The sequence below is a fragment of the Mesoplodon densirostris genome, chromosome X (assembly GCF_025265405.1).
Source record: "Mesoplodon densirostris isolate mMesDen1 chromosome X, mMesDen1 primary haplotype, whole genome shotgun sequence".
Classification (NCBI taxonomy): domain Eukaryota; kingdom Metazoa; phylum Chordata; class Mammalia; order Artiodactyla; family Ziphiidae; genus Mesoplodon; species Mesoplodon densirostris.
The window spans coordinates 129600257-129617928 of record NC_082681.1 but is presented as its reverse complement, the minus strand read 5'-3'; the positions used below and the strand labels follow the sequence as shown (position 1 = coordinate 129617928).

Genomic DNA, 17672 nt, shown 5'->3' with positions numbered 1-17672 from the left:
GCCCGCCTTCCACGCGCCCGGAAGTTCCGCCTTCGGAAGAGGAAGTAGCGGCGCGCGAGAGAGCCAGCGGTGACCGGGGCAACGAGCGGTGACCGAGCGAGGGGAAGGTGGTGCTGGCGGGTCGCTGCCACTCCGCGCCAGAGTCGGCGGTTAGAGGCGGGGCCGGCAGCCCGGGACCGGAATCAGGTGCGGAGGGGCGGGCTGGCTGAGGCCGTGGGGGTCTGAGATCCTGGGACTCGACGGTAGCACGCGCGGGGACCGTGCGAGGAAGACTCTGGCCGCGCCTTGCCCTCTACTGTCCCTTCCTTCCTTCCTTCCTCTAATCTTTTTTTCTACGCCATACCCTTCCCAGACCCCCAGACCCTCGCTGAGCTCCAGGGCCGGGGGTCTGATCTGGACTCAGTGGGCTTCCTTTCTCCCATCGGATCACCACCTAGCACCCCCTTCCCCCCATCCCCGGGCCTACACCCCCTCGCTGTGACATAACTTCTCAGGGACCTCCTCACGTCACCCTCAAAATCCGCACACCCTTAGAAACGTGTCCCCAAAGGTGGTGTAGATTTCACACTAGTATTTCCCAAAGTGGGTGATATGTTAAAGCTGTCCCTCGAAGTGGAGGGCGAAGTGGCGTCCCTGCCCAGCACATTTCCGTAAGGATGACGAGGAGGAGAAACAAGCGTTGGCCAGGTTAAGAACACTAAGGGAGTAGTTGGAGCCCAGGCATCAGCATTAATCTATCTCTTTGCTCTGGCACCTGTGAATTTAGAATTGCTTGGATTCAACACCGCGATTCCAACCATGGGTTTGTCTGTATCTACCCCTGCTGTTGCAGTTCAGACCTCAGATGCTTCAGATCACCAGACAGCAGCCCCGCCTTCGGGATGCCCAATGCATGAAGGGAAAATGAAAGGTAATCTACCATTTGTCTAGGAAATAAAAACAAAGGAGAATTCTCAAAAGAATCCTCAGGAGGCAGTACAGCGTGCTAGTGAGGCTCCTAGGCGTGGGAGTTAGGCGACCGGGGTTCACTCCTTACGTTGTTACTTACAAGTATGTGACTGTAGACAAGTTACTTCTCTAAGTCTCCACCCATCATCTGTAAGCTGAGGATATAATAATGATGTGTCACGGGGTTAGTGTGACGATGGAGATAGTGCATGAGAGTGTAGGAATTCTTCCATACATCAGCCCCCACCCCCCAAAGTTTGCCGTTGTCTACTTCAGCGGTTCTCCCCGCCTCACCCCGCAGGACACCTGGCAATGCCTGGAGGCATTTTTGCTTGTCATAACTGAGAGGAGAGGGTGCGTCTGATGAGTAGAAACCAGGAGTTCTGCTAAACATCCTACAATGCACAGTGAAGCCCTTAAAACAGAGGCCCCAAACGTCAAGAGTGCCCAGGCTGAGAAACGTTGGTCTAGATCTCGCTGTCTTTCTTTACCGAGACAGCTTTACTCCTCCATCCGTTGGAGTACTCTCTGTGTAAAACTAAGGCATTGCCGGGACTTCCCTGGCAGTCCAGTGGTTAAGACTTCACCTTCCAATGCATGGGGTGCGGGTTCGATCCCTGGTCGGGGAGCTAAGATCCCACATGCCTCACGGCCAAAAAAACCAAAACATAGGGCTTCCCTGGTGGCGCAGTGGTTGAGAGTCCACCTGCCGTTGCAGGGGACACGGGTTCGTGCCCCGGTCCGGGAAGATCCCACATGCCGCAGAGCAGCTGGGCCCGTGAGCCATGGCCGCTGAGCCTGCATGTCCAGAGCCTGTGCTCCGCAACGGGAGAGGCCACAGCAGTGAGAGGCCCGTGTACCGCAAAAAAAAAAAAAAAAAAAAAAAAACCCAAAACATAGAACAGAAGCAATATTGTAACAAATTCAATAAACACTTTAAAAATAGTCCACATCAAAAAAAAAGTCTTAAAAAAAAAGTCATTGCATGATGGACTTGCTGTTCATTTTTTAAGTGCAAAGGGGAGAATGGAAATGCTTTCATTTTTAATCGGTCCACCTTCCACCTTTGTCCATGTAAAAGTATGGCCTGAATTCACCTGACGTGTGACTTCTTGTTTCAAGTTGTGAGGGCAGGAAGCAGTGTTGCATGCTTGCCGAGTGCTGACACTCCCTTGTGTTATATCTGTTCATTCCCTCCGTCAGTCAGCAAGGATCTGCTCCCTGCCCACTCTGTGCCAGGCACCGATGGGTTTTGTGTTTGCTTTTGCACCGAGAGAACAGCAGTGTCCGAAACAGACAAAAATCCTTTGCCTAGTGGAGTTTCCATTCTCATCCTCATAATCCTGCATGGTAGGTTTTCCCTGTTTTATAGTTAAGGAAACTTACAAGTCACACAGCTAGTAAATGGCAAAGCCAGCGAAAATTCTGGGACCTTGAATAAGGACCAGTCCGGTGCTCTTCTGGGGTTTCTTCATACAGGAGAGAATGGAGGCAGACCTGGGCTTACCAGGTGTGTGCCTGCTCTGAGCGTCCCCGGGACATCCCAGAGCCCTGTGCACGGTCTGATCTCTTTGGCTGTGTATCCAGGAGAGCCGTCAGCTGACTTTGCACTAGGGAAGAGTGGGGGTATCTGTAGGAGATCGAAGGGGCTAGTGCTTATATAATATGAAAAACGTAAACAGGATTTTCTCTCCAACACCCAGCTGGGACCAGCGACCCAGAGAAGATGGGCACTTGGAATGGTGGTGAAGAGAGGAGATATAACAAGTCTCCCTCTATCCCTCAGTAGACAGCTGTACAGGGTCCTAGGGAATGAGGGTCTGGGGGGAGAAGCAGAGGAAGGGAACTGAAAGGAAACTCACCTTTTTTCGTGTAGCGCACCCAGCATTCAGTGTATTCCTGGTGCTAACTGCTGCTGCTTAAGATAAGGGTTCCTTTACACAAGCGCTGTCTTCCTGGACCGTAGCTCTCCCAGTGCCTGCCCCCCACCTCCTGAGTCTACACTGCCTTCTGGGTCCGCACACGCGCTTCCAGCAGCACCCAGGATCCTTGGGCACTCACTACCCTGCCTGCCGCTGTTCCTGCAGGTGCAGACCTTTCCTCTTAAGTGGCATCTGGATCCTACATGGATTGTGGAACGTTTTCTTTAATGTGTGCCCTTGCTTGATAAACTTGCTATCTACTGACGGGGACTAGAACCCCGGCCAAGTGGTAATTTTCTGTGCCCTGTTTTAGTCCTGGAGCAAAGCGCAAGCAGAGTGGCATTCTGACTTTTCTCCAGTCGCCTTTCTGAAGGCTTCTCTGCTCATTTTTTATCTCCTGTCCCCAGTCCCTGAAAGAAGGCATCGGTAATGAAAGCCTGGCCTCCTGTGTCCTGGTTGGGGTTGGATCTTGTCTGGAATTTGGGAACAGAAAGTCAGGGAGACCCAGTCACATGTGGCCCCGGCCCCACGGAGGTTCCTCTGTAGCAGCTCACAGCAGCTACCTTCCACCCCTCACTAAAACCCTGGTGTGGGCAGTAGCTTCTCTTGCAAATGCTGAGGCTTTGGGGTTTATTTTGACTAGGGGAATGACACAGTAAGCCAGTGGGTACCCGTTTCTCTTTCAAGGGGAAAGTAAATTTCTCGAACCTTTTGCTGGTCTTTAGGGTGTTAGAATGTTGACTAGCTTAACTCTTGGCAGCTGTGAACAGTAGAAACCTGGCTTTGCCTGTGCTGGTGGGTCACTGGTCAGACATCCAGCTCTTCAGGGCCCAGGATGAGAGAGGCAGATGTCCTGCCTTTGTGGTGGCACTGTTTTTACCCTGCATCTATTTCAGGCTCTGCAGTGAGTGCCGAGCCATCCGACCCAACCTGTGGGAGCAAAACGAGCTCTGTGCCTGCACACCAAGAACGCGCGTACGAGTACGTGCAGTGTCCGGTCACCGGCGCGATGGCTGAGAATAAAGAGAACCTAGATCCTTCTAACCTGGTAATCTGCGCCCGGCCCCTCTTCCTAAAGTTTTTATGCAGAGATGCTTTTACAGACTCCAAGATAAACTGCTAGGATTGATTCTTCTGTCCTTTTAAAACAAAGAAGTCTGATATTCCATCCACAGTGAAAATCTAGAATGTGTCACTTAGTTTCAGAGAGCACCTGAGAAAGCAAAGGGCCATTCCCGAAGCCCCCGAGTGGGCTGACCGGGAATAAGTCAGGCCAGAGGACACTGCCTTTGGGGATAGAGTTGTTAGGAGGGCAGGAAATTCAGTTAGCAGCACAGCTAGAATTCGGAGAGGTGTTTGTGGTCTGGGGAAACCTCGTAGGCAAGCTGCAAGATTGGGGCGCCTCTTAAGGCACACCTGGGTGCCAGCCTGTACGGCAGTGACTAGGGTGGTGCGGTGTCACGTGGCAGCCACCAGTGGAATGCCATCGAGAAAGCAGTGGTATTCTGCTATCTGTCTATCTATAATACACACATACACACACACGTGTATATACATAGCCCCACCTTCTCTTTTCCAGGAATTTGTAGCAGTGCCTGCCCATCATGGTATTAGTGTTTACTTTTTAATCCTTGAGAAGAAAGAGACTAAATTTTTAACTACAGCGTGCAGTTACCATTTATGAGAACTCAAAACAACAAGGAAAAACAGCCAAATGACCTGAGAGGTCTGAAACTTTGATGTCGCTGGTTTAATAGGGAACCTGTGCTGTGTTTGTGATGCCTTGCTTTCTAGGAAGTAGTTAATTATATTGTTTCAACTTTATATCTCTAACCTTTTTTTAAAAAACCCACTTATTTTACTTAGATGCCACCACCTAATCAGACGCCGGCCCCCGATCAGCCGTTTGCGCTATCTACTGTGAGACAGGAGTCCTCTATTCCGAGGGCAGATTCAGATAAAAAGTGGGTTTATCCTTCCGAACAGATGTTCTGGAATGCGATGTTAAGGAAAGGGTGAGTGGAGTGAGCACATTACTGAGGGTGTAAATTTGCTCGTGAATCTAACCCCTTTCACATTTAATTCTTAGATGAATTAAATGTGAAAGAGGTTTTTAATCCCCCAGACGTACAGTAAATGTTTATAATAATCAACTGATTTTTCAGACTCATCAGAATATAAGTACAAGGCCAATGTATTAGGATTCTCCAGAGAAACAGAACTAACAGGATGTGTATGTCTTTCTGTACGTATAGAGAGATTTGTGATAAGGAATTGGCTCACAGTTATGAAGGCTGAGAAGTGCCACAATCTGCTGGGCAGGCTGGAGACGCAGGAGAGCCGATGTTTCGGTTCAAGTCCTAAGGCAGGAAAAGAAACCGATGTCCCTGTTGGAAAGCAGGCAGGCAGAAGGAATTCCCTCTTACTGGCAGAGGCTCAGCCTTTTTGTTCTGTTTCAGCCTTCAGCTATTAGATCTGGGCACTCTCTGCCCATTTAAATGTTAATCTCATCATAAAATTAACCCATCATAGCCAGTAATAGTTTAAAAAAAAAAAGTAACACTTCTATATAAAATACTTGGGAAAGGTAGGGAATCCGTGATGCTAATTGAAAAAGTGTCACCTTAAAAATAGATGGATCCTTGATATTTGGGTAAATCTGATTTTTGGTGACTCAATGAAATGAATACACGGCATTCTCAGTAATATTTGTCAAGTTTTACCAAAATGTTCTTTCCTAGGTGGACATGGAAGGATGAGGATATTAGTCAGAAAGACATGTATAATATCATTAGAATTCACAACCAGAACAACGAGCAGGCCTGGAAGGAAATTTTGAAGTGGGAAGCCCTTCACGCTGCGTAAGTCTGTTTGAAGTCTTAAAAAAAACATCCTTCCAGCATCTTCCTAACGTCATTGCCCCTTGCTATGAAAAGAAACATAGAAGCATTTTATTCAAACGATGTGCTATTCTGATAAAACATTTTAGGTAGTAGGCCTGTTCCAGACCACCCCGCTCAGCCACGTGAAATGGCAACTATTTACTTTTGCTCATGGGTTTGGTGAGTCCCAAGTACAGACAGGACAGAGCAGGGATGGCTCGTCTCTGCTCCCTGATGCATGGGGTCCCGGCCGCCAAGACTCAGCGGTCAGCGGTGGCTTTGACAGCCGTGGACTGCAATCCTGTGGTGGGTGATGCCAGCTGTCGGCCAGGACACTTGCCCATGGCCTCTAAATGTGGCCGCTTTGGCTTCTTCACACCATGGTGGCTGGGTTCCCAGAGCTAGAGTTCCAGAAAGCGGCAGGGAAGCTGCCTCTCCTTTGATGACCGCCTGCCCAGATTCAAGGGGAGGGGCCGTAGACCCCAGCTCTCAACAGGAGTGTTGCAGTCCACTGCAAGCAGAGCATGGGGGTTGGGAGATTCTAAAATGCTCTCTGCCCGAAGGGAGCTGGGAAAAACAGTTTTGTTTGTTCACTCAGCAGCGTTTATTGACTCCCCATTAGGAGCACACATCAAGAGGCATCTCTGCACATGGTCCTTTTTCTCAGGGAGACTAGCCAAATGCAGTTGTGAGTTAGTGGCGACGGGCCATCGGTCTGTTCAGAGCGGCGGTCCTCGTGCTTTAGCTGCATCAGCATCACCTGAGGGTTTGTTAAAATACCGAGCGCTGGGCCTCACCCCTAGGGTTTGTGATTCAGTCAGTCTGGGGTGAGGCCCAAACTTAGCTTTTCCAGAATAATGGCGGTTTGAGGGCTCCCCCTGGAGAAGCGTGGGGCGGGGGGTGGAGTCTCCACGGAGCCAGATTTTATCATGGTCGGTGGCTAATATTTTTAATTCATGGCAAAATGCGAGTGATTCATTTCTTGGGTAAAATCCACTTAATGAGTTTTAATGTGCTCTGTTTTTTCATGCTTGGACTGTGAAGTTCATTAGTCACTCCCTGGGCGTCACTTGGCCACGCTCCCCCTCTCAGTTCCGCGGGACGGGCAGGCGTCATCCTCCTGGCTGGCTCGTGATGAGGGCTCCGAATGTCTGCAGCGATTTGTGCTGAAAGTGTGCTGTCGTTGAAGCCGAGAAGGGAAGGAGCTCGGCTAGTCCTCGCCTGGGGGCCCGTCACACTCGGGGTGCTTTGCTGCCTCCCAGTTCATTAGAGAGACCCGTCCAGGCCGAAGCCTGTCTCAACAATGACAGCAGCTGCCAAGACAGGTGGCCTCCGGGAGTTCCCACTCCCCCCACAGGGGACACTGCTGTGTGCCTCGTGCTAGGCCGACCGTGAGCCTCCCAGTGCCAGGGCGTGGGCCGGTGGGCACCTAGGACGTCCAAGCCCAGGGTCTTCCCAGAGACTGAGTGGATTGTCTAGGCAGGACCTTGCCCTCCGTCAGCTTGTATGCAGTTACTTAAAGAGATGGTCCAACACTGATTACATTAGTTCCTAGGGAATCAGCCAGCATTTTTCTTTCTTCATGAAGGCTGTTTATTGGTTTCAAATGAGAGAAGAGTATAGGATTTTCGGATATTCGTCTGAAAAAACCCCAGCTGCTCTTCGTGAAAGCGAAGCGTGATGCCCGAGGCCTCACGCTTTTCTTCCTGAGCGTATATCCCCGCCCCACGTGGAAAGGCCCTGTTTCCCTACTCCTGCCAAGAGCAGGTCAGATGTATGGAGGGAAAGGGGGGCAGTGAAACGTACTTGGTCCAGAAGTAAAGCACAGAGTTTTTAACGAATAGGGATATTTCTTTGAATTTTTTCGAAGTTACCTTTCTCTGTAAATGTGATACTATGTAAAATGCCTACAGAAAAATGTGTATTATTGAGAAACTGCAACACCCTACTTTTCAAGGGAAAGAAAATATTTTAATAGACTTTTCTTCCTTGGGGGTTTCTAGGGAGTGTCCTTGTGGTCCATCACTGGTCCGGTTTGGAGGGAAAGCGAAGGAGTATTCACCAAGGGCAAGAATTCGTTCCTGGATGGGGTGAGTGTCAGTGCAGAAACGTTCTTTTCTGTTCCTCAGGTCAGGGTCTGCTTTCTCTTGGCACCAGAACCAGATAGTGGAAGAACTGCGGTGCCAACTTCCAAAACGTCCTCAGCGTTCAGCTGTAGCCCTGCGCTCCCTCAAGGCGGCCCCTGGTGGGCAGATTGCTTAGGGTGCCGCGGGTTGCTGCCTGTCTCACTCTTACAGGACTGAACCAGGTCATCTTCTGTGTCCTCGCAGCTGTCCCCTCTCTCCTCCCGCGCTCCATCTCTGTCCACCTGTGCCGTCAGCGCTCCTGTCGTGGTCGGATTCGCCGCTCGCACCCGCATTTCTGCAGGACCTCAGCTGACCTCCCAGGTCTGGGCGTCTTTCCCGCCGTTGATCTTATTCCCTTGTAGCAGATAAGCTGTCCTCTGATCGGGGCTCCTCCAGCTCTCCAGCCCCACCTGCCTTCAGCACTGTGGACTGTTCTGACCTCCGAGTCTCACCTCCCCTTAGACGTGGACTCCGAGAGCAGGCCTCCCCACGCGCAGCCTCACCGCCTTGCTCACCGCCTAAACCCGAGCTGAACACCCCACCAGCGTTTTAACCCCCGCCGGCATGTTTTCATTGCAGGTACGAGCTGCCTTTTGACAGGCACGACTGGATCGTCAACCGCTGCGGGACAGAAGTCAGATACGTCATTGACTACTACGATGGTGGCGAGGTCAACCACGACTACCAGTTCACCATCTTGGACGTCCGGCCGGCTCTGGACTCGCTCTCGGCCGTGTGGGACCGGATGAAGGTCTCTTGGTGGCGCTGGACTTCCTAACCACTGCTTCGTCACGCATGGCAATATATAAACTGCTTGTTTTTCTGAGCAATACATTAAACTACTTTCCCCAAACTGAATTGCACTCCTGATATAATGGCAATGTCAAGGGGGTCATCACACCTTACATGTCACTTAGCAAAGGGCGCTCTGCACGTGCTCTTCTGAGCTCCGTTTCCGCCTTGCAGTTGATTGATAGTGCATCATTTTAAGTTTTCTTCCCATTTAGAGAAGTGGGAAGCACTCCCTTAGTTTTTCCTTTAACTGTAGTATTGCCTGTGTATTTAATCTAGAAAAGTCTGAACAACCTCCGAGAAAGACCTTTGCTTGAAATATGAAGAGAGCTGCTTTTTTCCTTCCTGTTTTCTCTTAAATACTGACACGTAGATCTGAAAGCCCATGGGATGCTCGGGAGCTCTGACCTGGTCCAGTGCTTCAATTAAAAGTGTTCTGGGGCCTCCCTGGTGGCGCAGTGGTTGAGAGTCCGCCTGCCGATGCAGGGGATACGGGTTCGTGCCCCGGTCTGGGAGGATCCCATATGCCGCGGAGCGGCTGGGCCCGTGAGCCATGGCCGCTGGGCCTGCGCATCCGGAGCCTGTGCTCCGCAACGGGAGAGGCCACAACAGTGAGAGGCCCGCATACAGCAAAAAGAAAAAAAAAAAAAAAAAGTGTTCTGTTACGCTTTTTAAAAAGTTACCAACATTTCTAAAGTCCCTGCACTATAGTAGTGACCTGTGAAGGAAATGCAGTCACACACTGGAAATGCACTCGGCTAAACTGAAGTGTGTCTTGGCTCTACAAATTTTTGCTTATGTGAATTTTTCACACTGGACCTTGATCTAGAATAATTCCAGCTCCCCCATGACTTGATGATGCACGTGCATTGGAGTATGTGTTTTAAATTTTTAAATATTTTTGTTTTAATTCCCATTGTTCTGATATGTAACTCTGCCGCCCCCCCTCCCGCCCCCCGCAAGCAGGCCTCATTCTACTGGCATTTGACAGCTTAATCCCACCCTTGAGTCCCATTCCTTCCCCTGCCTGAAGCCTTTCTCTGCTTGGCCTCATCTGAACCATGAAGGTCTGGCTGAAGTCACAGTGCTAGGGACAGTCCCACTCTAAAACACGATTATATTTTGTCCATTGTCAGAATTCACAAGGAGAATATTTTTCCCAGATGTAGAATGGTTGCATCAACTCACTGTCTCCGTCACATCTGTTTTTTAAGGGAGCTCTAAGTTTGCCATTGAAATTCTTTAGACCAGTAATCCATACACTGGTTGTTCAACTTATAGCAGCATGTTACAGATGACTGGGGGTTGTTGTTTTGGGGTTTTTTCTTAAGTGTTAATAATATTAACTCCTTTCATTTGTCCTGAGTACTGTAGTGTTAAATTAGTAGATGGACTTAGCAGTCTGGAGTGATTCATTTGGTATGAATTTCATTTGTTGTGTCTGTTTTGTGTGGAGTTTTAAAAATCCAACAACCCTAAACTCTTCTACATTTCAAAATACTTGTGTATTTGCAAAGAAAATAAAGCTGATAGTTAACAGGTTTTGAAAATCTTTTAAGAGTAACTACACTTATTTCATCGGACAGATGAAATATTTCTAATCTGAGGAAAATAATTACTGTTGGCATGTGTTTAGGTCCTAAGTGTCATTGAGTAAGTATAGGTTAAGGCATTATTATGAGAAACCACGTGTTGTAACTAGAAACTGAAAATTGAGCCGCGGGCAGGGAATCACCCCTTCTATAGGGTTCTAGTATTTCTTGAGAAAAACCACCTCTAAAGTAAACTGTCAGGTGGACCCGATGACAAGATCACGTTTGTACACCATTCCTCCACTCCGAGAGAAGACTAGAACCCTGGATATAAGAGCTGCTTGGTGTCCAAATTATACTTGATTGTATCCAGGGATCAATACTTCTCTGCTCTGATGGGAGATTTCATTTATAACTTGAAATCAGTTTGGATATTCTCCAGGGTTTTAAACTAAGTCTTTAGGCCTAGACTCTTCAGAATCAGAACAAACTACTGCATCTAAGGCTAAGGATTAGCAAACGAGGTGAGGGTTTAAACTGGGGCTGCAGATTAAATTGCAGCAGTATGCCTAGTGGATAAAGAAAACGTGAGGGAGAGAGAGGGAGATGACTGTTATTCTGCCATAATAAGGAATAAAATCTTGCCATTTGCAACAGCATGGCAGGACCTGGAGAGCGCTATGCCACGTGGAATAAGTCAGACCCAGAAAGACAAATACCATATGATCTACCTTACACGCGGAATCCAAAACAGCCACCAGCACCCAAAAACCAGCGCTCGTAGATAAGACGTTGACAATGATGTTGGTGCTTGCCCGAGTGCGGGGCAAACCTCCAGTTATAAAGCAAATAAGTACAAAGTGCAGCGTGGTGACTATAGTTAATAAAACCGTAGTGCATGTTTGCAAGTTGCTAAGAGAGTAGATATTAAAGTCACCACAAGAAAGGAAAAGAAAATTTCTAAGGTGACAGGTGTTAACGCCTTGTGATGATCATTTTACAACGTATACAAATATCGAACCATCATGTTGTACGCCTGAAATTATATGGCAGTATACGGCAATTATACCACAATTTTAGAAAAAGAAAAAAAGAATGAGTGTCCTGAAGGCAGACGGCTGGCTTAGAGCCCTTCACTCATCTCAGTATCTCTGGGCCTCAGCTTTCTTGGCCATAAAAAGAATTAATAGAACTGACTTTTTTGTTTTCGTTTTGCGGTACGCGGGCCCCTCACTGCTGTGGCCTCTCCCGTTGCGGAGCACAGGCTCCGGACGCGCAGGCTCAGCGGCCATGGCTCACGGGCCCAGCCGCTCCGCGGCATGTGGGATCTTCCCGGACCGGGGCACGAGCCCACGTCCCCTGCATGGGCAGGCAGACTCTCAACCACTGCGCCACCAGGGAAGCCCGAACTGACTGTTTTTGTTTGTTCACATGGCTATTACAAATACCATCAGCTGGGTGGCTTATAAACAATAGAAATTCATTTCTTACCGTTCTGGAGGCTGGAAAGTCCAAGATCAAGGCACTGGCAGATTCGGTGTCCGGTAAGGAGGGCCGGCTTCCTGGGTCAGGGACGGCGTCTTCTTGTTTTGTTCACGTGATGGAAGGGCGAGAGAGATGGCTGAAGTCTCCTTTATAGGGCATTAATCCCATTCCTGCGGGCCCCTCCCTCACGACCTAATCACCTCCCAAACCACTTGAAAGCGCTTAGAGCCTGCAGCGGGGAAAGGCTTAATGAATGTCAGCCATCGCCTCATCATCACCAAGGAGGAAAAGGCATGGATAGGAAGAAAAGAAGGACTGAGAAGTAATACCCACCCTCTGACTTCTCCCAGGAAGAATCTGTCTAAAGGGCGGACGGCAGGGCCTCCTCCTGATTTGGAGGATTAGCAGGTACTCAGGTCCTTGCTCTAAGCGAGCTCATGTTATTTAAAATCGCTAAAGGGAAAAGACAGGTAGCAGTCTTTGACCTTCTAAAGAATATAAACACAACAGGGTGACATTTGGTTTACTTAATATGCCAGATCCACTCGACAAAAATAAAGATTATAATTAGGCCCTTGTGCTTCGTAATTTGAAATCTAGCTCATTGTGTCCTCAGGATCACAAAGGTATCCCCTCCATGGAAACAATATGTATCCAGATTCAAAATGGATTTACAGCGTTAGGTTTACTGCAAGTAAAATGTACCAAAGATCATTTCAAAAGCAACGCATTCCTCCTTAAGGTAAAATTTTCAAAATTACCTAATTTCTTAGATATATAGTATATTAAAGCAACGTATCTCAGTTATCCACCCACCACCCCAATAACAGAAATAACACATTTTATTGCTGCAATGGAGGAGAAGCCATAGTATCTTAAATAAAATTCTCTGCCATTTGTATATGTGGAAAACATCTAACTTCATGCTTCTGTACTCTACCTCTTGCTTTGAAGAGAAAGCTGACAGCACTTTCTGCCAGGTTTTTAACACACATCATATGGCAAGCATTCCACTGTTTTGTGAAATCATAGCAGGTACTGGAAATTAAAGTTTCTAAGACAAGTTTCTTCTTGGGGAGCCTATATCTATTTGGGGGATGAGGCTTACATTTATAATTAGCTTTTACTTAATGCTTTAACATATACATTGTCACATGTGACAGGGGCTGCAGAAACTATTCATGTTGAGTGGTATAACCTAGGAATTGTGAGAAGAGAGACCATTTCACAGTAACAGTGGAGTGGAGTCCTGATGGATGATTAAAGGTTATTATTTTGGAGCTCTGTGCAGAATCATCTTTTATACACATTGCTATTCCTTCTACATTTAGGATCAGTTAGTGTGATGAGTTCCTGTGGCTCTTCAGTGGCTGGGTATGGAATGTTATCAGGATGCTTTTGGCTGCAAGGAAGAGAATCTCTGCTGGGACTCACCACCATAAGTGCAAGATTGGGCATGTGCCTGGTCGATTTCATCTCTCCCGATGACTTCCTTGCAAGCTTAATTTCAACCTCATCTCAATTGACTGATTTCTTTCATCATCATCAGATGGCTTCTAGTTGCTGTCTGAGCTTTCCAATCCTTATTTATGGCCAGTGGATATGAGGCGGGGTGGGAGGGGGAAGTCTCCCACAGCCAATGGAAAATAAGTTTTCTCTTTAATCAATGTGGGCCAGTTTGGCATTAGGCCCGTGTCCTCACACCCCTCACCTTTTACATTCCCAGGAGAGTGCCTCGTGCTTAGATTAACCCAGACGAATCATTTGGAGATGACGCCCACTAGAGAATTATATCACTAATGAATTTTAAAATCCCATCCTTAGTTGTCATTTCATTGAAGTATTTTTTCCTTCACTCTCTTAGGTTGGCATTTCAAATCTGGAGATGGTGGCTAGTGGAATGGAAGAAGATGGTATTGGGGGTCTTCATTTCTAGACTGATTCTCTGCATTGGCTAGGGGATTTTTTTTTTTTTTTTTTTTGGTGGTACTCGGGCCTCTCACTGTTGTGGGCTCTCCCGTTGCAGGGCACAGGCTCCGGACGTGCAGGCTCAGCGGCCATGGCTCACAGGCCCAGCCACTCCGCGGCATGTGGGATCTTCCCGGACCAGGGCACGAACCCGTGTCCCCCTGCATCGGCAGGCGGACTCTCAACCACTGCGCCACCAGGGAAGCCCTGTCTTGTTTGAATAACGAAAACCTTTCCTTTGAAAGTTCATCTCACATCGCTTTGGTAGGTGATGATGGGGGCGGGGGAAGGTGACAATGGGGTGAAGACAGTGCCCACCCAACGGGGACACAGAAAACCCCTCTGATACTGGGTACTTCTTCTACGTGAATCGTGGTCTCAAAAGGCAAACGCTTTCCTGGTGGCCGCTCCCCTGAGCTGTAGAGGTGTTCTGGGTTGTCTCTGCTCCTTGAGCTTTGTTCACCATATTCGCTTGCAAGGGCGTAACAAAATGCCACAAACAGAGTGGTTTAAACACCAGCAATGTATTCCCTCCCAGTTCTGGAAGCTACAAGTAAGATCAAAATGTTGACAGAGCTGTGCCCCCTCCGAAGGTGCTAGAAGGTCTGTTCCGGGCCTCTCTCCCAGGTTCTGGCAGTTCTTGGCTTGTGACAGCAGAACTCCAGTCTTCACAAGGCGTTCTCCCTGGGTATGTGTCTGTCTCTGCGTCCAAACTTCCCCCTTTTTATTAGGGCAACAGTCATGCTAGATTAGGGCCCACCCTAATGACCTCATCTTAAGTTGATCGTCTGCAAAGACCCTCTTTCCAAATAAGGTCACTCACAGGTACAGGGGGTTAGGACTTCAATATCTTGGCGGTGGTGGACACAATTCAACCCGTAACATTCATGTTTGCAGAATGGCTGTGAAAAACCTCACCGGGGTCAGGGCAGCTTGTCCCTCCGGCGTCTGAGCTCTGTCACTGCTGAATTGCTTCTTTGTTTGCACATTTTGCTCGGCAGCGACATTGCAAACCAGCACTGCCTTGGTCCCTAGCAAGTCTTTGCCCTCTGCCAAGCTCAGCTGTGCTCACGGCCACAATGGTATCCGCCCTTCCAGATGGGATAAGTGGCTGGTGGCGGCCAGCTCGCCTCCTGCGAAGCAACAGGAAGGAAAGCCAACCAGGCGACTCATCTGCCCTCAGGTGCCCCTCATGACTGAGTTTCCCAAGCAGATTCTGGACCCAGATCCTTGGTCTTTGACCAAGTAAAGTGATTTTACTTTAAGAAGACTCTGACCACTGAGTGGCCATGTTTCTTTCCTGCATGAATAAGCGTGTTTCTAATTCCTTCTCTAATTCATTTTACCCTTGTGGAGGAGACCACTCAGAATCCCAGACTTGGCATAAAGGTGGTTTTAAGCCGAAGACATTTGAGATTCAACAGATGCAGAAAAAAGCCTTCCTGAGCTTCCCTTATCCGACTAAAAGCAACTTCTGGGAAATGAAGCTACCATAAATCCCCTCTCTGGGGGAGTTTTATGGTCCTCATGGAGACAGACTGATCATACCTGTATAGACAACCATTATCAAAAGTCTGCTCTCCTAAAAACCCGTTTGTTTTTCTTAAATAAACCTATTTGTTTTTCCCTTAGAAGCTGTTTCTCCCCACTCCCTTTTCCCTGCTAGGTTAGGTCTGTAAACGTTTAACTATTTAAGGAGCCAGATGATTCTTCTGTTGGTTCCTGTATGCATATGAAATAAACCCTTTGCTCCTGTTAACGTGTCTTTTGTTTAACTGGTGATTCAAAGTAGGCATCTTCTTTGTAAGGAAACAAGAAACAGCTTTGCTCCCCCTAGTGGACAGCGGAAGGGTCGGTCCAAACAGCAGGTCCGCACACTTGGATGGCCCGCCACCAAATCCTGGTTCTGCTACCTTCCAGCTATGCGACCTTGGGCAACCCATTTGAGTCTTTTGTGCCCCCTGGAAAATGAGGATAGTCATGGTTCCCGTCTACCGCTTGTGGGGGATGAAATGAGTTAATATGAGTGAAACTTAGACCAGAGCAGGTGTCGTTAATAAACGTTAGCTCATCATACCTGCATTTCACAGCAGAGGGCCCCAATTTATTTTTTTCTAAAGTGATCTCACATGGGACACCAATTATACTGCCAGTTGTTGAATACGTGTTGTATGGCTGCCGCAACTCTAGGTATTTTCTCACTTAACCCTCAGAACAATCCTGGGAGTTGGGTGTTATTATTCTTCGACTACTCTGAGAAAATGGAGAATTAGCCACTTAAAGTAACTGGTACCCAGCTAATGAATGATAAAGCCGGGAGTCAAGCTGTGTTCTCTCTGACCCTGAAGCCCACACTTTGAAACGTCACTGTTTCTTCAATCATTCAATACTTATTGAGCACCAACCAGGAACCATGGAAATACACATGTGCTTCTCACGTTTACTATTAAAGTTTAAATCATAGGAGTGAAAAGGTGATGCATCACAGGCCGCCCGCCCGCCCTCTTTGTCCCCTGCAGTACAGAGCTGCAGCCATGTGTCTCTGTGGGGCAAAGCTGGTTAGGAGACAGTGTCTCCATCAGCTTCTCCCCAGACTGTCTCCTCCTTTCTTTCTTTTTTTTTTTTTTTTTGCAGTACACGGCCCTCTCACTGCTGTGGCCTCTCCCGTTGCGGAGCACAGGCTCCGGACGCGCAGGCTCAGCGACCATGGCTCACGGGCCCAGCCGCTCCGCGGCTCGTGGGATCCTCCCGGGCCGGGGCCGAACCCGTGTCCCCAGCATCGGCAGGCGGACTCTCAACCACTGCGCCACCAGGGAAGCCCTCCTCCTTTCTTTAAAAACCTCTTTATCTGGAAAATAAAGTCCTACCTTTGTACTTGCCAGAAGGTGGACGGCCTTGTACGTTTTCTCCACTGCGTGGTAAACTGCTCGATCGTATTTATACGCATATACGTTCAGCCAACATTTATCAAACGCCAACTCTATGTCCGGTCTCCGCCCGGGCGTCCCCGGCGTCAGGGTCGGAGTGGGAACGACCTACAGATAAAAATGTACGGCCGTACCCATAATGCACAGCGAGGCTTGTTAACATGGTCACCTGCGCCAAATGCCAGATTAAGCGGCGATTCAGCGTGTTTGCGGGAGGGGAGGAGTCAGGCTGATTTTACAAGAAAATTAGCATTTGACTGAATAGGAAAAACAAGGAAGAGCATTGGAGGCCCCTGGGACAGAGGCAGGAAAGTGTGTCCTGTCCGTGGGAATGGGAGTTTTCTGCACGTGGCCAGAGGATGGGGAGAGACGAGATGCAGACGGCAGATCGAGACCAGATGGTGGAGCGTTTTGACGTCATCATGAAGGATGTGGACCTTGTCCTATAGGCCAGAGGGAAAAGCTGGCCCTGATGTTTTTTAAGCAGGGACGCGCCTACGACAAAATGAGTCAACAAACCTGGGATCCCAGGGAGGCTGCAGGTGAGACTCCCTGGATGGAGAGGTGGGTAGGGGCTGGAGACCACGTGGCTCCACGTGGAAGTCGAGGCTGCAGTTGGTCGTTCAGGGCTGTTGAGGCACCGTGGGGCGTTCGATGTAGATGTCAAGCAGGCTGTTGGGGACCTAGTGGCTAGCAAGGCTGCAGATCAGGGTGGCCACACTTAGCAAATAGATGCTCAGTTCAACTGGAATGTCAGATAAACAGCAAATCCTTTTGCAATATTTGTGTGTCCCATGCAATATCTGGGACAACGAATCTTTTAAAAGTGTTAAGTATATCCCAAATGGTACCTGAGATACACTAAATTAAGATTAGTCATTTACCTGACATTCCAGTTGAACTGGGCTTCCTGTATCTTATCTGGCGCCCCACCTGAGAGGTACCGAGGTGGCGCGCTCTGGATCCTGGCCCCTTTCCCTACCATGCCAGGATGTGGAGCTTTTATTACTAAACCTGGGATGGCCCAGGCAGACTGGGATGAGTCTGAGTTGCTCACTCAAGGCTGAACAGATGTTGGTCAAATTGAATT

General features: G+C 48.6%; 1 protein-coding gene across 3 annotated transcripts; it reads left to right on the top strand.

The window, feature by feature from the left end:
- The first annotated feature begins 51 nt into the window (after nucleotides 1-51).
- Nucleotides 52-8736, top strand: LOC132482619 (holocytochrome c-type synthase). Of its 3 annotated transcripts, XM_060087933.1 has the most exons (8): nucleotides 52-186; nucleotides 767-910; nucleotides 3767-3918; nucleotides 4737-4885; nucleotides 5612-5731; nucleotides 7756-7842; nucleotides 8083-8199; nucleotides 8458-8545. In XM_060087933.1, exons 2-7 carry the CDS (start codon nucleotides 799-801, stop codon nucleotides 8189-8191), a joined length of 729 nt encoding a protein of 242 aa, XP_059943916.1. In that variant the 5' UTR covers nucleotides 52-186; nucleotides 767-798; the 3' UTR covers nucleotides 8192-8199; nucleotides 8458-8545. The 3 variants fall into 3 exon arrangements, with proteins under 3 accessions (XP_059943916.1, XP_059943915.1, XP_059943914.1); XM_060087932.1 differs by lacking the exon at nucleotides 8083-8199 and having other exon boundaries at nucleotides 833-910; nucleotides 8458-8736; XM_060087931.1 differs by lacking the exon at nucleotides 8083-8199 and having other exon boundaries at nucleotides 8458-8736.
- The last annotated feature ends 8936 nt before the right edge of the window (nucleotides 8737-17672 follow it).

Bases quoted from the DNA above. Each gene is read 5' to 3' on its own strand.
- LOC132482619 (XM_060087931.1), top strand. From the start codon at position 799: ATGGGTTTGTCTGTATCTACCCCTGCTGTTGCAGTTCAGACCTCAGAT. The intron at 911-3,766 runs GTAATCTACCAT...CATCTATTTCAG, and splicing joins GCATGAAGGGAAAATGAAAG to GCTCTGCAGTGAGTGCCGAG. The intron at 5,732-7,755 runs GTAAGTCTGTTT...GGGGGTTTCTAG, and splicing joins TGGGAAGCCCTTCACGCTGC to GGAGTGTCCTTGTGGTCCAT.